Source organism: Anguilla rostrata, chromosome 7 (genome assembly GCF_018555375.3).
Source record: "Anguilla rostrata isolate EN2019 chromosome 7, ASM1855537v3, whole genome shotgun sequence".
In the NCBI taxonomy this organism is placed as follows: domain Eukaryota; kingdom Metazoa; phylum Chordata; class Actinopteri; order Anguilliformes; family Anguillidae; genus Anguilla; species Anguilla rostrata.
In genome coordinates, this window is record NC_057939.1 from 27,887,698 (window position 1) to 27,909,146 (window position 21,449).

The following is a 21,449-nucleotide window of genomic DNA, read 5'->3' on the forward strand; positions in this document are numbered from 1 at the left end:
ACAACCCAAAAGAAGACCCAGGTAAGCACAGTGATACATAAAAATCAAGCAGGCATTTATTGTACAGCAAAGCAGGGATCTAGATACTTCTATCCCAAAAATGTTAGGAAAATCACTGGGCAGTCAGTGAATAGATGTGATCTACGCCAGAGTGATAAATCCAACCTCCTATTTCTCTTGGATATCCGAAGTAGAAATTGATATAACCGCTGATTAACTTGACAAGCTGCACTCTTCTTTCAAATGGGCTTTCTATAACTGAAAGGTAATACAAGGGCTACATGTGGCAATTTAATATACATGTTATAGAAAAGGTTGTAAACAAAGATAGTGTTGCCAAGATAAGCAGGCTGCAGACAGTAGGCAATAGACTGCAAAATTCAGAACTGACAGAAAAGATGCACATTCTCAAAATATAGTCCGGCATCTTTCTCATAACGCTTTTCCACGATGGTCCGGGCGTCTTCAACAGGCATCCCTCAGTCTGGTTGCCAGGCGCTGGCAAGCATCCTGTCTCAGGCATATCTTTGGATTGGCATCTCCACAACAGGACCGTGACGTCATTATCTCTCTCTATAGCGGAGACAGAAACAAACACGGCAGCAACAAAATACAAAGCACAAAAAACACTGGGACATAACAGAGTTACAGTACTGTAATATGTTGGTGGAACTCCCTGACAGCTAAGAACAGGAATGCCAAAATATGGCTGTTGTATAACAACTGAAAGTACTTCTCTTTGATTCTGCTTTCATTTGCAGGCAATTGACCAGACTGTATCAATTGTAGATTGATTTTACCTGCTAATTGCCCTGGGATACACTGGTGTGAAACTTTCTATATTGAAATAAAACTTAACTGAACAGAAACTGAATGAAACTGAGTTTAATCATGACATAGTCTAGTGCTCCGCGTGTATAAGTGTTTCCTTGGCACAGCACACCTGCATCTGGGCAGCTTCATTCATTAAGCACAGCCTCACTGACCTGCTCAAACATTCTACTATGTCACCCATTGTTTTTTATTTATTTACTGCGTGCACACACACACACACACACACACACACAAACCCAGACAAATACACACTTTCATGCACCCAGACACACCCAAACACACACTCACCGAGACTCAGCCAGACACACACACACAGTCTCACACCCAGACACCCTCTCACCCAGACTCACACACACACAGTGAGTGCTAGTTCCTTTGCCCCTTTACACTCTGCTCACAAAATATGTCTGTCCCACCAAACAGGAGGCATAAATAATTGCATTTCATTGCTGAATATCTGGAGTAGCAATAGGACATAAAGCAGTCTTCACATGAGGCTGCAGACACGGTGACAGAAAGAGAGAGAGAGAGAGAGAGAAAGAGCAAGCGAGAGAATGAGAAATTGAGGGAACAAGAGAGCAAAAGAGAAAAAAAACTACAGGGAAAAAGAAAAAAAGGGTGGAGAGCATGTGCGTCTCCGGTCCAGCAGAACATCATGTCTGGATCTTTGAGAGGAAGCTGTGGTCAGGGACGGTCGACCCAACTCCTGAACTTTATGTAGGTATACTGGTCAGAGGTGAAACTGGGTGAAAACTTAGTTTCTGATGACAGGCAAACGTTTTCCGATAGCTATGAGGCCGAGCACAAAAAACCTGTCTGTTACGCCACTGTAAAGCTACCTTTTTCAAATGCCTGCCCCCCATTTCTCCCAATCTGGAATGCCCAGTTGTATATATCAATACTTGCTACAATATCCCCTGAAAACAAGCACATTCTGTCCTCCAAAACATACAATGCCAAGTTCTCTTCGCACCGCTGCTCACACATCAGGTTCACACAGACAGCAGTCAGAGGAAGATGCTTCATGTGCAGCTTTACAGACAGACTTGTGGGTGCCTGATCAGTCAGCAAGGGTTGCTGGTGTGCAATGAATCAGAAATGCTTGCTCTCTACATACAGCCAACCTGAAGGTGCTGTATGTATGGAACAGAACTTTTTTGAACCAAACAGTAAGTGTTGAACAAGAGACAAATACATGTGGTGCCCCCAGCGCAAACTGTTTGCAAGCAGTTCACAGTCCACCAATTCACAGACCTCCCCCAGTCTGCATTTGGTCCATCAAATATCACATGTTTGGTTGCATCACAGTTCACTGATCAGGGGACAGAGTTCATTTTTTTTCAGTTCATCTCATCATTGTACTGTCTTATGGGAGCATTGTCTCGGTTAGTTGATCGAATGTGTCACTCTCTCCTCTGCCACATGACTGGAGTACTTATGAGATGAATGCTTTTGAAAGAGTTGCTGAACTCTTGCTAGGATTTCGTCATTTTTATGATTGATCGTGCATTTTATGCGTTGTAGAGACAAAGAAATGCGCTCAAATTCCTGGCACAAAATTTTGATGAAATTGTGTGTCAATGATCCCGAGTTGTGCCAAGCAACTTAGAAACATCTGAACAAGGTTGTCTGCCTCCCAGCAGCATGGAGTGACATAAAATGAAGAACACATAGTGTGTATTGAATATACTGGCAATGGTGTTCACCGGTGGTTCTTTTTCAGAAAGTGTGTATGTCATATGGTGTACATTACATTTATTTGGCAGACGCTTTTATCATGCCTACTTAATTATCCCCTACTTCTGAGAGTCTACATGAATCCCTTGCATTCCTTACCCACTTTGATTCCCAGTTGAATTTAATTCACAGGTCAACTGCATTCTGTTAACCTATGAATTACAGTAACCTGCCTGTTCACCTTCATTGTTAAATAAAGTTTAAATAAAACAAAGACTCTTTAGTCTTTTCTAGCAGGCTAAGATTCTTGGTGCCAGGCTTGTTCTGCATGGCTATTTTAATCACAAAACCTGAGGCTCACCTATGCCACCGAGAACTCTGTTATGCGTACCCATATTGGTGTTGACCAAGCTGCATAAATTTGGAGTGAGGTGCAAAAAAAAGCCTCAAACAAACAGAACCACTGTTTGTGGCTTAGTTCTGGACTCATCACAGGAAACGGGGCTCTCGTTTCGGAGATCCGGCCAGTTCCAGACCTCTTCATTAAGGGCCCATGTAAGCCGGTAAGCTGCATTTGGGACAGGAAACCAAACAAACATCTCTCAAAAAGACTGTGTCTGTTCTGTGTTTGGGAGGGGACTGTTGGTGGGGGAAACCAAATATCCTTACCTTCAGACCAAGCTTTTAATTGGAATAACCTTGCACCAAAGTGTGAAAATAGAAAGCTATACTCAATTCACATAATGATTACAATAGTTATAAGTTGCCTAGCAGAGTTGTAAATTATATTGTTGTCCTATTGTGTAGTAATCATTTTGTACTGTCATAGATAGGCTACGGTCTTGTAATACGGTTTGATTTGTTTATTTAATGTTATATTTTGCAATGCTGATTTATTTAGCCTACTTTTGTTAGGTCTGTATCATGGAAATTAAATATAAGCAATTTATTACCCAAGTTAAATCATTAAAAAAGAAATATTATCAAAGTTAAATGATTAAAATGTGTGTATTAAACTCCAGCCTCGTCTCATGAGGGAATCTATCAGCCTCCGACTGCCAGACAATCGGTCTTACCTCCTGAGCTATGTCGCCCCTATGTATGCCACTGGTGGATCAGCAATTAAAGAGAGCTAGGAAAGGCATTAGCAAACAGAGGAGGGTTCAGCTGGCAGACTGAATTGTAGCCTCTGTGTTGGCACTATCAATCAGAAACAGTGCACTGTGAAGAGTAAGTGGAATTTAAGATCATTTATGCCAAGTTACACCATCATAGTTAATATCTAATGAAACAGATAAACATAACACTGTGGTTAAGGACAGGTACCACAGGTGAATAGGGGGAAAAAATCCTTTCCTCTAATCAAAAGGACATTTTCTATTTTGAACGTGGACACAAATACATTTTCTCTATTATGACTTTCATTTATTTTTAGGAATATATGCAAATCAGCTCATTAATTGTTAAAAGCTCAAATTTTCATATTAGTTAAAGCACTTTTTTCTTCAGTGGATTAAGTCAGAGTTCATTTTTATGTTTCAATTGGATGAACAACTCAATAGCTGGTAATTCATAGAGGGGTTTTTCAAATTTTTGTTTTATTCATGAATTATTTTTAAAATCCTATGTATATGCCCAAAAATTCATTTATTTATTGCTATTTTTCCTCATAAAATACCCCATACAATAGAAATTACAAAATATAGTTTAAAAAGCTTCTGTAAATTACCAACTATTTTGGTTAAGAAGCACCATGTAAAATTTCATTGGCATATCTAAGTCAAGTTGGAAAAGAATACAGGGAATATGTCATTTAGAGAAAATGGCTATTAAATCGAATTTATTGTTTGGTATACATGAAGCTGCTGGTATAAAAACATTTTAATTAACTATTTAAAGTAGTTTCTGAAATTTTTTTCAGATATTTTATGAAACTACAATAGTCGTAGAACTAAATATGATAATATCTCAAAATCACCCTTTTCACCTGTGGTGCCTCTACTTAACTTACAACAACATCACAGATTTTATTTTTACAAGAGACAAGGACAATGAATGATTTGAGGCCTTAGGGCAAAGCTTTGAAGAAGGTTATTAATGCCTGCTCCATTATAAAATGAGTAAGCTATCAAACCAATGTGCACAGCCAGACTGTCTATTCACTGAGTTGAATGGAAATAGTGAATGCTGTACTCAAATCTATCTAAGGGTAATGTTTGTTAAGTGGACGTTATAATTACTAATGACAGTAATTTTAACAGCCACTTAATAAACATTACCCTTAAATGGATTTGAGTACGCATTCACCATTTCCACTTAACTCAGTGAATAGGCAGTCTGGCTGTGCACAGTTGTTTGATAGCTTACTCCTTTTGCTTCTTTGATTAACTTTATGTGCTGTTTGTAAGTTCATCAAAGAAATATTTCAGTTTACAGTATTTACAGGAAACACAAAACTAAATAAATTGGAAGAGGAAGGTAACGCTCTATGCCTTTTTGATGAGTGATCGTGAGCAAGCTAATGAATGCTGTATGTTTTTACATCACTCAGCATTCTGTCACCTGACGGGAAGGGCACAGGCACTTTAAAGCCAAAGCTGACGTGCAAATTTAAATGTCGCCCCTTCTTCAAACTTCATGTTTGTGTTTAAGTGACGAGACAGCACATTGGCTAAGAGAATACAGTTTGTTTGACAAGTGTACTTATGTGCAGGAGTGAATAAATCCTTTAAAAAGAACAGAAATTGCACAAACATTCATAAAGGAGGTAAATAATGATACTAATGTCACCCACAGGTTTTGCCACCCATGTATTAATGAGCACCACAAACGATCCGAAGTGTGAACAATGGATCTTACAACTTAGTGGATGAAAGACCGTTTGTTGCGTCATGTAAGGTTGTTTATATCCTTAACAAATTTCCCTCTTCCTCTGACTAACTGCACTTCTTCAGACAATTTCCCTTCAGTGGGATGTCAAACAGAACATCTGTTTACTGGGTAAGAGTTTGTGCAACACTAGTGTGCACAAACTTTTGTCTCCATCTTGTGGTGGCACCAGTTCTTACAGACAGTGCACTCCGCTTGGTGCAGTAAAAGAGCTAGAAAAATATAAATCTTGGAAAAATTAAAAGATTTTCTAAATTCTTTTTAGACTACACTATCATCTATAAACTACACAAAAAGCTCTAGGCCCAGTGGTCTGCAGTTGTGTTGCCGTTTTCAAATGTGTTTTTATGTTAAGTATGGGCAAGCAAGACTCAATGTATTAAAAACAAGCTCCCAACAAAAGACAAACTATATTCATTCATAAGCATTTTTGAAAAATATTCTTAAAGCAACATGAGATGGGATTCCTGCTTGGCATCTTTGGTGCTGAAGCCAGTGATGATCTCGGTGTCAGTTTGAAGCACCAGAAGGACCAGATCTAAGGCCTTCCTCCAGGCTTCCAACTTTGCCTCCACGTTGTCGTAGACGACTGCAAGATGTCCTCCATCACCGTGGAGATGCTCCGAGAGGCGGGTCCATGGTAATGTCCCAGCCCCCAAGCCCTTCAGAGACTGGTCAATAACCGTCCAGGCTTCCAGCTTTGAGGGAACCGCTGCGGAGTTCCACATCACTGTAGCCACATACTCCACCCACCCTTCCGCCATGCACTGGAGCACCACACCCCTATACGGGTTTGAGTCTCCCAGTGGGTGTGTCCGGTTGCCATCAGGTTTTGAGAGTTCTCTAAGATGGTGGGCGCAGAGAATTTCGGTGCCCCCCGCACCAGGCAGGACGTGGCCATCCTCCATTGCGTGATAAAGGCGATGGGCACAGCCCCAGAATCGGTCCTCCAACATCTGTAGCTTACTGCTAACACAGCTAGTGATTACCGCCGTCACAAGCCGGGTTGCATTTGCCTGAATGTTAACAGCCACAGCTTTTCCACATTCCCGCCACATGAATGCCCTTGCCCCTTTGCCTATGCAGTCCTCATCCAGCTGAGACAGATAGGTGACCGGCATGACTCCTGTAGTTTCAGCGAAGTCATGCAAGACGCCACGCATCACCCTCTCGATCACTAGGAGGCCTTGCTCAACACAACTCTGGCGTAGACCCTCTGCAACCATTCCACCAACCAGGAGCACATCCACCTTCAGCCGCTGCAGAGTCGCCAATGCTTTCCGGGCCCAATCGCTCTCTGAATGGAACCCCAGACAATCTAGCTTTCCGGTCATGTGCCGAACATCAGTCGGCCTGCTGAAGCCCAGGTGGTGGTAACTCTTGGTAAGGTCACCATTGATGACAGCCACACGCAGACTTTGGCCCTCTAGGCCTTTAGCGGTTGGAGCCTGCTCCTCGGAGACGAGAGTGAGGAACCCGTGGAGGGTGCAGGAACAGCCCTCAGGCAGCCCAGGCAGGACACACGTTACCAGTTTGTCGAGGTCAAACATCCCACGGTCGCCGTCTACCCTGCTACTCTCCGTCTGAATTCTGTAGGCTTCAACAACCAGACTCATCCCATCCTCACAACCGTGACTCACAGAGACAGCAAGGCGGGTAACATCCAGGGGTTCAGGCTTCCCTGAAAGTGATGATGATGATGATGACATCATCCCTGGTACAAAGCTTCCTGTCTCTGTCCTTTCACCCAAGCCGAAATGCCTGCTGTGCGTCAGTTTTATGTTCGCTTTTCCCCTCAGGACAGCTTGTGGCTCGCAAGTCTCGCCCTTCTGCGCTTTTTCAATGCTCTTGGGATCTCTGTGCTTGTCCAGTCGTTTATCCCCTCCAGAGCCAAAATGGCGGACAGCCTCCTTGATTGGCAGGCGGATTCCCCTGCTTGCTTCCAAGCATGAGTCCAGCCCCTCCAACATAGCCGACACTATGTGCTGAACAGGTACCCCCTCCTGGAGGCACTCCACAGCCGTCGTGCTCCAGACTCCCGCCATGAACAGCAGGCAGCCAGTTCCTGTGCCAAACGCCTTCTGGTGTGCCTGTGTAGTCTCATTGAGCAGTTGTCCAGCTGCGCAGCTCAGATCCAACTGCACCAGTAGACGGAAGGAGGAGCACACCAGGCTGGACTCCCCGCTCTCCTGGCCATCCACGATTTTGCACTTTTTATTGGGACCCAAGAAGGCATTTGCCGCTGCAGCTAACGCCGCCAGCTGCTGCAGTCCAATATGCGGACCCTGGTTTACTGCTGTGCAACCCAACATTGACATCTTAAATCAGAGATACGTGTAAAATTTAGTATGATTGTTGCTTTTATACATCATTCATTTTATAGGTGTTTTTGCAGTACATTCATGTTCTGTGGTGGTTTCTTGAAGCAACTTTTCCAAGGAGAAATGGTAAAATTTTCCACCTTCAAAGTTTAAACAAACTAAAAGAATAATTAAAATTAAATAAACTACATAGGAAGATAAACGTTCACAGAAATAGACACTACATCCACAGTCTGTATTATCAAAATTCTATAGCTATACTATCATAACAAGAGTGAAGGTATCAGGTGTTCACATCTATGCCGCAGAGATCATTCCTCACCTTAGACAGCTAGGAGACTGTAAACAGCCAGTTAGCTCATTGTAATTCGCCAACGAGTTAACGCATGAAATCAAAACATGTTAACAGATCTAGCTATTTACACGTTTTTGCAACAGAACATAACAAAATAACTGTAAGCAAAAAGAACGATATATAACACCCGATATCGCTTATAAATTACGATTCGTCTCGCAAGCACTTCAACGATACAACTCAGACATCCCTTTTAGTTTTGGCACAACTGATTTCACTGGGCATGCGCACTTTTTTTTTTTTTTTGTTCGGCGCCAATGAATCCGCCTGTTTGTTACTAGGAGACGGAAAAAGCCACTTCATGTTCGTTTCATCCCGCCTACGCGTGTTTACAATTGGCCAAAAGGTTAATATTCTTTCGTACAAGACAAAATCGTTTTCCGATTGGTCAAATATATTGTCATTTAAACCTTCTGGACGACGGTTGTTAGCTACAGTTTGTTTACATCTGAGCAACACATTTATCTGCATAAAGCGTTAGCAAGCCTGCTTCTCCCCAGCCTGTGTATTTGGAAATGGTAAGTACCAGAAATACAGCCAACTTATAAAACTGTATAATAAGATTGGATATATAAAGTATTTTTGTTTCAGACTGTTTTGTGGAACTTCACGCTTAACGTGAACCAGCAAACGTTAACGTTAGTTGCTGTCAATCTCTCGGAAAGTTGGTTGCACACTAGTCAGTCAGTCCTGTTTTATTCTAGCTAACGTTACGTGTTAGCTAGCTACCTTTATTAGCCGTACTGTACCTAGTATTAAAAATCTAATCTAGCTTGCTATCGATAGCTATCTATAGCTTCCCCGAGCGTTGGTTGTGGCTAGCTAGCTAGCTAGTTAACCTTCCACCGTTTGCTGCCCATCTAGGGGGTCTTGTTACACAAAGCAGTTTCCACACAACAATTTGTGTTGCTTGCAATGCTTGCCTCTGATGTCATTGACACTGTTACATGAGGCAATGCGTCTGCAACCATACAGAATAAAATGTTATTTACGATTTAAATTTACGGTGGATATTACAGTATACTGCTCACCACGTGTTTGTCCTTAATATCACCGGCAGTCCTTTTAACAAGGTAAGATTTATGTGCATTTCCTATTTTGGATCTCCTAGTGAGACCCAGACATATGTATTTTTTAATTTTTTGTTTACTCTTAAATGGATAGACTAGTTCGCATTTTTAGACCCAGGTCCGCTGAGTTTCTTACCACGAATTATGTAATAAATTGGGGACGGGCATGAAGCACTCCGACTACATCGAGTAGTGTAGCTCACACCCTTTTAGACATTAGCTCAGGGGTGGCCAACCCAGGTCCTGGGGAGCCGCAGGGTCTGCTGGTTTTTGTTTTTACTCGGCGCTTAATTGATCAATTAAAGCAGTTGATTACACAGTTAACTCACCTCACCTGGTTTATTTTGTGTAAGTGGTTGTTGTATTTAAGGTCAAAACAAAAACCCGCAGACCCTGCGGCTCCCCAGGACCGGGGTTGGCCACCCCTGCATTAGCTTTATTAACCAAATAGCATTGTCTGTGTCCCAAACCGGATACTTCCACGCGCCGAGTATGCATGGCGAGCACGCATCCATCTTGGAGTGTGAGTCCAAACTGAAGTACGGTAGTGTAGAGCACGGATAAAGTACCCGGATGCGCACTCCGTTTGATCAAAATTTTAAATGTGCATCCGTGCATGCTCTGACCGGAAAAAATCCCATCATTTTATTTGAAAAAAACTGTAAGAACAACGTAATGGCGGATGACCGTAGTGCGGTCGCTGCCTCTCTCAGATTAAAAAAAAACTTCAGTTATGCCACAGGAAAATGGTACATGATGAGTATAATAATAAAAAAAATAATAATAATATGTAAAACATGAGTTGTTTGTTTTTAGTTTAAGGGAATTTCATGTCAACCATTGAGTACCTGCATTGCTGCTGACAAGCTCAATTGCTCTTTGAAGTTTTGCCCTCCACCTCGAGGCTCCACCTCTGGATAGCCTGCCATCGATGGGTCCCGTTTTGAACAATAAAGCCACGTTTCCACCCAAAGTACCCGGAACTTTTAGTCCCAGTAACTGCTTTTCAAGGAACTAAAAGGTTCTTTCAGCTTGTCTGCGTTTCCAGCGCGGTCTAAAGACCCGCGAAGATTAAGCCTGGTGCACACTAGAGGATTTTCAAATCTTAACCGATTTTAAAAACGTGGGAGACCACAGACATAACGACAGATTTAACCGATTTTTAATATTTTAATCGTAAGAAGGCACACACCAGATGATTCAGTCCAGACGCAGGACCACACACTTGGCGTTTATACTAAACGATTTCTGAGTGGCGGTTCCAGGGACTTTTTTTTATTTGCGCAAGGTGATTCCCCGTCTCCATGGAGACCACAACGTTACAATAATTACATATATACATAATACAATAATATTGATACTTGTGTTGCTATGTGCAGTTGCCTAACCGCATCGAGTATAAAACAATATCGTCCGCAGAGAACTTCTTCGGTTTTGGCAAGCCGAAATAAATTTGGTTGGTGAGGCTTCCCAGTCAGATCGCTGTCATTGGCTGTTGCGGGTTTCTGCTCAATATTCCAACGCTGTTCCTTTCACACTACAGGATTTCAAATCGTAAATATCAAACATGTTTGATATTTACGATTCGAGATCGGGGAGACTCCGATCCAGTCGGTAACATTAAGATTATGTCTGTAAACCCCTCACACTACAGGATCATTTGGTCAGATAATCGGTTCACATTAACCTCGGATCGGAAACGCCCCCGCGATTGTCGGGAAAAACGAATCAGGCACCAAATCGGCCCAATTATCCTCTAGTGTGGGGCCAGCATTTGGCAAATTAGTCCGCTGACGTATGAAAAATCGTCAGCTATTTTACACGTCATTTTTGCGCGCGTCTATAGAACAATGATGACGCCATATAAAGCGACGGACAGGCATCATTATTTGTGTGACACTGCAACAACAGTAAGCATGGAGGAGACTGAAGTTGTGCTGCTGTTGATCGTGATTTACTGCTTTGTAAATGGAGTCATTGAGTCAACGCTGGAAAAGATATGAGCGGTAGTAGCAAAGTGGATTCAAAACGCCCGAAATGCTAGCCTTAAAGCAAGTAAACAGATTTTACGAGCTATTGCGGAGATTGACCGTGAGATGACTGAAACAGACTCGCTTTAAGGCTAGCACTTCGGGCGTTTTGAATCCGCTTTGCTTGTCTCTTTTCCAGCGTTGACTCAATGACCTCTACACGAGAGTTATTATTATTAATAATTAACAACTCTCGTGTCAAGGACAGTACAAGCATTTAACAGTATATGGAATGTTTCCTTTGAATTTTATTACAAAGACTATTTTTGCCAACTCATCAGCATGGCTAAAGCAAATTCTCTGCGGAGTGGTCAGAAGAACAGGAACTATGAAGTCTAGCTAGGATATACAGTGCCTTTGGAAAGTACTCAGACCCATTCACTTTTTCCACATTTTGTTATGTTACAGCCTTATTATAAAATTGATTAAATTCATTTTTATTCTCATCAATCTACACACAATACCCCATAATAACAAATCGAAAACTGGTTTCAAAATTTTTGCAAATTTATTAAAAATAAAAAGCTGATCACATTGACATAAGTATTCAGACCCTTTACTCAGAACTTTGTTGAGGCACCTTTGCCAGTGATTGCAGTTTATGATGCTACAAGCTTGGCACACTTGTATTTGGGGTATTTCTCTGCAGATTCTCTCAAGGTCTGTCAGGTCGGATGGGGAGTGTTGCTGCACAGCTATTTTCAGGTCTCTCCAGAGATGTTCGATCGAGTTCAAATCCAGGCTCTGGCTGGGCCACTCAAGGACATTCACAGACTTGTCCCGAGGCCACTCCTGCGTGGCCTTGGCTGTGTGTTTAGGGTCTTTGTCCTGTTGGAAGGTGAACTTTCGTCCCAGTCTGAAGTCCTGAGCACTCTGGTTTTCATCAAGGACCTCTCTGTACTTTGTGGCCAAAGAGTTAAATCTTGGTTTCATCAGACCAGAGAATCTTGTTTCTCATGGTCTGAAAGTCCTTTAAGTACCTTTTGGCAAACTCCAAGTGGGCTGTCAGGTGCCTTTTACTGAGGAGTGGCTTCCGTCTGGCGGCTCTACCTTAAAGGCCTGATTGGTTGAGTGTTGCAGAGATGGTTGTCCTTCTGGAAGGTTCTCCCACCTCCACAGAGGAACTCTGGAGGTCTGTCAGAGTGGCCATCGGGTTCTTAGTCAACTTTCCTGACCAAGGACTTTCTCCTCTGATTGCTCAGTTTGGTCAGGCGGCCGGCTCTAGGAAGAGTCCTGGTGGTTTCAGACTTCTTCCCTTTAAGAATGATGGAGGCCACTGTGTTCTTCGGGACCTTCAATGCTGCAGAATTTTTTTATACCCTTCCCCAGATCTGTATTTCAACACAATTCTGTCTTGGGGGTCTAGACAATTTCTTTGACTTCATTGCATGTCAGAGCAAAAACCAAGGCCTGTCAACTTTTGGACCTTATATAGACAGGTGTGTGCCTTTCCAAATCATGTCCAATCAATTGAATTTAGCACAGGTGGACTCCAGTCAAGTTGTAGAAACATCTCAAGTATGATCAATGGAAACAGGATGCACCTGAGCTCAATTTTGAGTGTCATAGCAGAGGGTCAGAATACTTATGTAAATGTGATATTTCAGTTATTTATTTTTAATAAATTTCTAAAATTTCTAAAAATTTGTTTTTGTTTTGTCATTGTGGGGTATTGTCATTGTGAGTGCTTTTAGATAGGTTTTAGGATCCCAATATGTCTTAGACCCCTACACTGATTAAACAATAGTAACTCTCACTTGAAAATGATGCAAAAGTGAGTTTTATGAGTCAAAACAGTTGATTTGTTGTGAAATATACTATTATGTAACATACTATGTTATGATTTACAGCAATGCACAATTTTGATATTTTAGATAGATTTGGAGACACTGCTTACTGCTTACATCATAGATCTTTAGTAGTTTTGTGTATCACCCTTAGATTTTGCATACTTGAGGTCCAGGAGCTTATGATTCAGGACATGCATAGTTTTACCTCCTATAAGTACAGATGGGTGAAACCAATCTGGCCAATTGGGTACCAGTAGTGTTCCAGAATGTAATATTGAGTATATTATGGAAGCTGGCTAGGCTAAAACCATGTTTTTTTTCCCCTTCCAAGGCATCTAGCTACAGAAAGCCCAGTTCTTCAAATCTGCGGAAGAAAGCCGGACCCAAACCTGACCTAACAGAGGAACAGAAACAGGAGATCCGTGAAGCATTTGATCTCTTCGACACGGACGGCTCGGGGACCATCGACGTTAAAGAGCTGAAGGTGTGATCAAAGCCAGCAGAGAAAAAGTCATTCCACTTCCAATGACGGCAGTGAGATGAAAAAAATAGTAGAGTGTGTCTTTTGACCATCAGGTGGTAGTGCTGACACGTGACATAACATAACATAATGATGGGAGCAGGCCATTTAGCCCAACAATTCTCGCCATTTCCTGACTAAATTAGTGCTCAGACATGCGTTCAAGATGATGAAGTTTTTGGCGAACAGTTAATGCTGAACGATTTTAAATGAACATTCCATTTAGTTCACCACCAATGCGTTTTTAATAAAAATGGATGCGACTAAATGGAGGGTTGTTTTCGCAGTGACCTTTGTGATATTACAGGACTTCATTGATAGTGGTCCTGACATGACAGATATTATACGAGTATGCTCTGTATTGTCATGTAGTGCAATAATGAAGAGGTCTGCAGAATTGAGTGATATGCTGAGGAAGTCATCCTTCGATATGATGACTGTTCTCTTGGCGTCTATCCTATCAGCCTTCATTTTTGTTTGCGGCGCACTACCTTTTCAGACTGTTTGGTAATGTTAGCTAACGTTTGTGGCGAACAGAAAAAAGTTTGAATATGTTTGAATATGTTCGTGAACGTTAACTAATGCTTGCCGTCGTGAATGCACGTCTGATTTCCTACAGACTAGATATTATCAAGCCTAGTGTTGAAAATCCCCAGAGTTTCTGCCTCTACTATGTGACTTGGCAGGCTATTCCACACATTGACTACTCTCTGCATGAAAAATTCTAATGTCTGTATGGAATTTACCTTTTGCTAATTTCCATTTATGTCCCCTCGTTCTACTAACAGAACTCAACCTGAAGAATCGCTTGTAGTTCACTTTGCTCATCCCCTTTATGAATTCAAAAGCCTCAATCAAATCACCCCTATGTCTCCTTTTACTAAGCTTGAAGAGGTTAATCATCTTAAGTCTTTCCTCATTGCTTTTATCTTTCATACCTGGAATCAATTTTGTTGCTCTTCTTTGAACTTTTTCCAGAGCCCCTTTCTTTTAGTACGGTCCCCAGAACTGCAAACAATACTCCTGATGCACCTGATATCCTCTTTGAATTTCCATTTCCTAATAAAGTACTATAGTTCTTTTTTAACCTTAGCACGCATATTACAATATTCAGCCTTTTTACTCTCAGTACTGTCATTTTTATCTGGAAAAAAAAAACACATTTTCAACGTACAAAAATACCAAGTTACTCACACATACAAAGCATTATGAGTCATTGAGACTTGCAAAATATAGGCCATTAAAAGTACTGATATAAAAATTAGGCCAAGTTACTGTACACAATATTGGATATCTTAGCTAACACTAATTACACATTCTGTATTCCAATGCAATGCTGCTACCCAAAGTTTCCTGAATTATTTCAAGTAACTTGGCCCTGTGTTTTTTCACTGCTTTCACTTGCATCCTTGTCCTATGGCTCCTTCGAAGCTCATTACAATCATCGAGGATTTGTAGGCATAGACCGCAGGTTGTCGGGGGTCGGAGGGAGAGCAGGTGTTCGCGCAGATAGGTCGGAGGTTTTGCAGTATTACTCAGCCCAAGTTTTGTAAATTAGAACTGCCACAAGGAACAAAAGTGTCCATGCTTTTAAAAAATCCATATTTGCTTAGCTTTAGTTAACTTAAAAGACATCTGAATGAAACAGACCAACAAACTAACAAAAAGCCACAAGCGCACAGGGTCAAGTAGCAGTGCTGTGCCCTCGATAGTCTAAAGGTTACTGTGGCAAACACGCCTGCCACAGGCCACCGAAGTGGCTTTCTTTGGGGCCCTCCAGCACAGAGACACAGGGAGAAGATGTTAAAACAGTCCACATTTATTCCACGAGGGTTTGGCAAGATGGTATAGCCAAATGAGCAGATGTTAAACCCTGTCATGACAGAGAGCTCCCCGTGTGCGTGGGGATGGCAGATTTAACCTGTGCGCAGTGATTACCTCACTACGCACAGTGCAGCACTCCTGTTCCTGGTCAATTAGCCTGGCCAATTATCTAATTCTTAACCAATTATCCAATTGGCCAGGTCTAATTAGCTTGACCCAGGGCAGGTGTGGCTGCTTAAACCAGCCATCCCCACACCACAGTTACAAATTCATTTTTATGGCCTATCCTGTAGCCATGTAGCTGTCTGAGCCATGAAATGATATTATGTGGGTTTTGCATATGAAATTATTGAGAATGCGTTTAACTTAAATAAGTTAAGTTAAGTTTCCCCACAAAGATTATACAGCTGTAAAAGCTATTTACATTTTTTTGCCAATTATAAGTTAGCAAGTAAGCTAGCTTCCACACAAAACCAAGATGACAAGCCCAAAGTTTTTACAACGTGTATCCAAGTGTCCTGCTTCCAACTGGCTACTTTCAAGATGAAATGTTATTGGTAGATGTAGCTGAATGTCCAATGGGGTGAATTATTGATTGTGGTACTAATTGGCAGCAATAAGAGTAAGAAGAAGGAAACAAGCGCAAATCCGCAATAGCTGCGACTGCACACGTGCATGCATCCACACACACACCCTCACACAAACACGTGACCTCTTCTTTGGCTCATGATCAACCTTTCCACAAAATCTTGTGCAAATTTGTAAATCCATTCGGGAGTTATGCGCCTTTTTGTGATAGGCCACGCCCATCGCCACGCCCCCTATTGGTCATTCGGCCTGAACGTTACTCAGCTCTACCTTCGGTCATGACAAACCATTTTTGTAGAATCCTTGAAAAGTGCCAAACTCTCGGCGCGGTATAGATATGGGGCAGGCTGCCCCACCAACTTGTAATGACATAACAATATATCAGGTTTTGTATTGAGAACATATAGATGTTGTTTTTACCTGCACATACAATTGTGTTCTTTCTTACTTGTGCATTTGGAAAGCCAACTTTCAGTGAATATCAGTTACCAGTGCTCACAGACATGGGCACCATATGGGGGGGATTAGGACATTTCCAAAGGTTGTAATTACGCAAGGAGAAGGCTGCCTGGGGTGGAGTGTGAGGTGCCAGTGTGAGGTCTTTTCATGTAGCCCAAAATCCCTGATGGTGTCCCTGCTCATGGGTGATGCAATTTGTGCTGCAGGTGGCCATGAGAGCCTTGGGCTTTGAACCCAAGAAAGAGGAGATAAAGAAGATGATTGCAGACATTGATAAGGAGGGCTCTGGCACTATTGATTTCAACGACTTTCTGTCCATGATGACGGTGAAAATGGTGAGTTCATTCCCCTTAAAAATTTGAATAAATAAAAAATTTAAATAAATAAATATATTTACTGTATGTGTATATATGCACATATGGTACTTGGATGGTCTGGCCGATATATTGCAGTGTGCTCCATGGACTGTCCAATCATAGCAGGCAGCCTACAGGGTGGCGCTTGATTGGCTACAGCATTAGCCAGGGAGGGTGGTTTTCATTCAATGGGACTATCACAGTGTCACCACACAAGAGCTTCTACCATTATCAATCAGGCTGTTGAAGTTGCCCACAACCGTCATGCATAAAGTATACCCCTCCAGCTTAACAGTGGCGGCAGCTGGCAGGACCATGGAGGAGAGCGTGTGATTCTCCTTTTCCTGCTGAGATGGTGAATGAAAAGGTCATGGTTAAAAATACAAACTTAAAAAATTGCAACAGCGGTCAGGCCTGTGTCAAATACATATTTAAAATATTGTAATTCTTGCGGCAAAAGTAAAATTTGAAAACATTCCTGTGCAGATCCCTGAAATGTATTTATATGAAAGAAAGAACAGTGAATATTAGTGAAGATAGATCATTCTTAAAAATTTTCAGCATTTTGCCAGCCTTACTGGTGTCTAAAAGGTTAGTACTTCACATAATTCATTATACTCAGGTTTGATTGGAATCCACAGTGATTCATAATGGTTGCGTTTTTGTTTTTGTTTTGTGATTTCAGAGTGAAAAGGATTCTAAGGAGGAAATTCTGAAGGCTTTCCGGTTGTTTGATGATGACGGCACAGGGAAAATTTCTTTTAAAAATCTCAAAAGAGTGGCCAAAGAGCTCGGAGAAAACCTGACAGACGAGGAGCTGCAGGTAACTATTGTGGAGCTGCAGGTGGTTACGTATTGTGTGACATCATCACGCAATCTAGCGGCTTATAGCGACATTTCAGTGAGCCAATAGCGACTTCTGGTGAGATTTTTTTGGCAACACTGCTTCTGGGGGCTGCATTAAATGTGATTTGTTCGATCAGGCACCCAGTCAGAATAGAAGCGTGCTCATCATTCAACATGCCTGGACAGCAGCCTCGTTTACCCAAGTACTTACCATTCATTAAAATTAGTGTGGTGGTTAGCGTGACAGTCTTTTGCTGGCGACCTTGGTTCGAGGCTCACCAGATCCTTTCCATTACTCTTTATTTTGCTTAATTAAAAAAAAAAATGTATACAATAACACATCAAGTGGCTCGGCATCATTCAGTTCAGTCCAAGAGAAGGGGCATTGGGGAAATCAATGTGAATTTCTCTTGTTTTGTCATTGTTGTTCATTTAAATTGAATGTAATAAATTTTAATGCCATTGCCCGGTCAGCGATGAGGATTAAGTGAAATATGTTCAATTTTCCAAACCCAGCTGTTTTAACCGAGAACACCCTTTAATGTCCGGTATTTATTTGATTTAATTTGGTGGGGAAAGATATCGCTTATCAATTAAATTGCCAAATAAAATGAAGAAATGTATTTCTTAAGTTACAACAAATACTCTAATCTAAAAACGAGGTTCAACTACCGTATGAAAGAATATAACCAAACCACAGCGTGTTTGGCCCAAAATAATCCAAGGATGTGCCTAGACATTCAAAAATGTAATGTTATGAAATTCAAAAACTAAAAGACAGCAGAACATTTCAAAAGACCAGAGATGAATTTAGAATGCCAGGCCCAGATGCAGGATACCCACTTCCAACTAGCTGTTAAAAACCAACATGCTCAATAGAGGGTATGCATTGACGTCACTTTCCCACCGGAACACACCCCCTCAGTCGAGACTGAGTGGCAAAACATGCTAAAGACATGGCTGTCTTTAGTATAGGAAACAGCAAAACCGGGAGTAAAACAAACGATTATCTGCTTAAATTAAAGGCAGTTGGACTCGACAGTGATCCTTACAACTTACCAAAGAACCAGTGGTCCGTGGACATTCAGTAGGAGAGTTATTTATTTGCCATTCTGATCCTACAGGAAATGATAGATGAGGCAGACCGGGATGGAGATGGAGAGATAAATGAACAGGAGTTCCTGAGGATAATGAAGAAGACGAGTCTGTATTAGAGTGCTGCATTCAGAGCATCAAGCTCGCTCACAAACTCTCCACGAAACTTGTGCTTTGTACTCGTTTATGGAACTGGAAGTTGCGTTTCAAGGTTTACCACAAAAGTACATTTTTGTTTCTTCTTTTTGAAAAAAATAAAAATGTATGTTTATATTTTGTAAAATTTTCAAGACAATAAAAGGTTTGCTCATAATCTGTGAGAATGTAATTAATGATTAGGAAGGGAAAAAAATCTGGATTTTTAACTATTACAATTCTTGGATAATCAAAGCAGAACCTCTGCATATTATTAGGTTGTTTCTCTGAATGCTCAGCAATAGGGGGCAGTAATGCCGTGCTAACGGGCTCGAGTTTGCCCTATTCAATTCTGAAAAGCTTTTAGCACTCAGTTACTAAAGTATTCATTTAACGTTGTGTAAGTGTGGTAATGAGCTCTACTGTGTGCTCAAAAATGGGAAAATTCAATATTTTTATAGTAATACAATTGCCCAGAGAAAATGTTAAGTAATAGTTTTCTTTCCCAAGAAGATTTCTGGCCCACTTTGTGTGCCCCCTCATGTGCATGTGGGTTTCCACTGAGTACTCTCATTTATTCCCACAGTTCAAAAGACATGTTAGGCTAATTGGTCAAAGGTATGCATGTGTGAGTGAATATTGTGTATACCCTGCAATGGATTGATTGGTGTTTTGGAAAATGAATGAATGGATGGATGGGTGGACTTTGTGTTTGTGAGTGTTATAACACCCAGTTCCAGTCAAAGTTACAATGCTGAACTTTGACTGGAACTGGATGCTATGGTCAGATGAGGCCAAACTGATCTTCTTGGCCTGGTGCATCAGCAGTGGGGAAGGACAGGGCCAGGCTCACATACCTCTATGATGCATCTTCCATTTAGCATCATAATCATTGCATTAATCATCAATTGTCATTTAAAGCATTAACATAGGTTTCCATTTGTAACTTGGATTCCTGTTCTCTCTTTCCAAACTAAAATGAAATTCCACCTCTATCTGCAAGTTTTGCTCCTTTGTTTCTGCACAGAACACTGTTTTTATCTCCCTACCCTGGAAAGAATGTTTTTTAAAAACTTACCAAACCCTGACTTCACAGGGAACTCACAGCCCTTCCCACGGACAGCTACAATATCTTACCCCCATTCTTATCTAGGTACACGCACTGTACAAAGTCAGTTCACTAAATGACTCCTCTAAAACATTTCTTCACGCAGTAAGACAACAGTAGAATTCATTGTTATTTTATTTATTCATGATTTTTATTGGTGATGTTTTCCTGAAGTGTTACTGAATTCAAGCTGATGATATATGTGATCAAACATTACAGAATGAAAAAACTAAAATAATTCAGTTAAAAATGTAATTGAGTCCATGATGTGATCTTTTATTGGGGCCAGTATCTTTCATTGTGAAGTACATTAACCATTATATTCCTCACAATTTTTTTTAAGTGGCCATCTTCCCCTTCATCTTGATACAGTAGTACTGCCAATTCTCATGTAAGTCCAGTTGTACTGCAAATGTGAATAACAGCAGACCACCTTTCCCTGTCTCAGTCTAAGACTATGTCCAGGGAAGTCATCAAATATGTTTCTCACACACGAATCAAAAGCTTCTCCCTAAATTTAGTAATTGGCTTACCTCATCTCTGCAGTGCGATTAATATGTATGAAGCACTCTATGATGCATTAATGATGTACATCTCAGTACAGTTATAATCACTGGATGAAACTGTGACAGCCTACCGTCCCACCTGTCGAACCGATGTCAGCCATCAGTAGCGGGACTATTTCAACGACTATTTTGGACTCTTAAAAGCTGATCCTCGCCTCAGCTCTCTGGAAGCAGACCACTATAAACTTAAGCAATAAACTTTTAGAGCACTCACACGTTCATCTCATTTCACACTCATCAGAAACGGGCTGTAGCTTTTATGTTTGCAAAACGCTGGTCTTGGAAGTAGTTACCTGGTTTTACCCTGCCATGTCCAGCCACACCAAACTGCTTTCACATAATGTGCAACATATTTATTTATACCAGATGTTTCGTGTGAATTTCTGTTAGTTTTCCGTCCTTCAATCAATGGACATGTGTCACATGTCTGAGACATTGCTTCTATTCATATTCTTCAAAGAAATGCTTCAAGATATGATTTTATCTTTAACCAACTTGAAATTTTATTTAAAGGTGCACTGTTAAATAAAATTAGCATCTTTTTATAGATGTGCTTTAAGTCATAACATCCACACCATCTTACTTGACAGACCATAAAGTTAACTTGGAGGCAGAATCTGGCCTTCCAATGCTGGCAGTGTAATTTAATGGGTAGGGAACTGGGCTTGTAACCTAAAGGTTGTAGGTTTGATTCCAAGGTAGAACACTGCTGTTGTACCCTTGAGCAAGAATTTAACCTGAATTTCTTCAGTATATATCCGGCTGTATAAATTGATACTATGTAATAATATGAAAGCTGCATCCAGTGTCTTTCTAGATAACATTGTTCATAAAACGCCTGTAATGTAATGTAATCCATCTGAAGAGCTTATGATAGCTAGATCGGGGACCTGTATCACAAAGTGGGATTGTTGAGTTAACTGGATAAGTGCACTGAGTAAAACCCAGAACAGCACATTTTACTCCAGTCCATGTTCCAGACTTGA

At 41.2% G+C, this 21,449-nt stretch overlaps 2 protein-coding genes across 5 annotated transcripts; one reads left to right on the plus strand and one right to left on the minus strand.

The window, feature by feature from the left end:
* Positions 1-38: 38 nt before the first annotated feature.
* On the minus strand, positions 39-9,471 carry bbs12 (Bardet-Biedl syndrome 12). Of its 3 annotated transcripts, none has more exons than XM_064344006.1 (2): positions 9,283-9,471; positions 39-7,718 (listed from the first exon to the last, which is right to left on the minus strand). In XM_064344006.1, exon 2 carries the CDS (start codon positions 7,716-7,718, stop codon positions 5,844-5,846), a length of 1,875 nt encoding a protein of 624 aa, XP_064200076.1. In that variant the 5' UTR covers positions 9,283-9,471; the 3' UTR covers positions 39-5,843. The 3 variants fall into 3 exon arrangements, with proteins under 3 accessions (XP_064200076.1, XP_064200077.1, XP_064200075.1); XM_064344007.1 differs by lacking the exon at positions 9,283-9,471 and adding an exon at positions 9,108-9,276; XM_064344005.1 differs by lacking the exon at positions 9,283-9,471 and adding an exon at positions 8,044-8,332.
* On the plus strand, positions 8,419-18,967 carry cetn4 (centrin 4). Of its 2 annotated transcripts, XM_064344008.1 has the most exons (6): positions 8,419-8,594; positions 9,096-9,149; positions 13,298-13,450; positions 16,564-16,692; positions 17,399-17,536; positions 18,684-18,967. In XM_064344008.1, the coding sequence occupies exons 1-6, from the start codon at positions 8,592-8,594 to the stop codon at positions 18,771-18,773; spliced, it is 567 nt and encodes a 188-aa protein (XP_064200078.1). In that variant the 5' UTR covers positions 8,419-8,591; the 3' UTR covers positions 18,774-18,967. The 2 variants fall into 2 exon arrangements, with proteins under 2 accessions (XP_064200078.1, XP_064200079.1); XM_064344009.1 differs by lacking the exon at positions 9,096-9,149 and having other exon boundaries at positions 8,445-8,594.
* The last annotated feature ends 2,482 nt before the right edge of the window (positions 18,968-21,449 follow it).

What these genes read in the sequence shown, in the direction of transcription:
- bbs12 (XM_064344006.1), bottom strand. Translation starts at nt 7,718, where the DNA reads ATGTCAATGTTGGGTTGCACAGCAGTAAACCAGGGTCCGCATATTGGA.
- cetn4 (XM_064344008.1), top strand. An exon ending in TCGACGTTAAAGAGCTGAAG is followed by an intron (nt 13,451 to 16,563) that starts GTGTGATCAAAG and finishes TTTGTGCTGCAG; the next exon opens with GTGGCCATGAGAGCCTTGGG. An exon ending in TGACAGACGAGGAGCTGCAG is followed by an intron (nt 17,537 to 18,683) that starts GTAACTATTGTG and finishes CTGATCCTACAG; the next exon opens with GAAATGATAGATGAGGCAGA.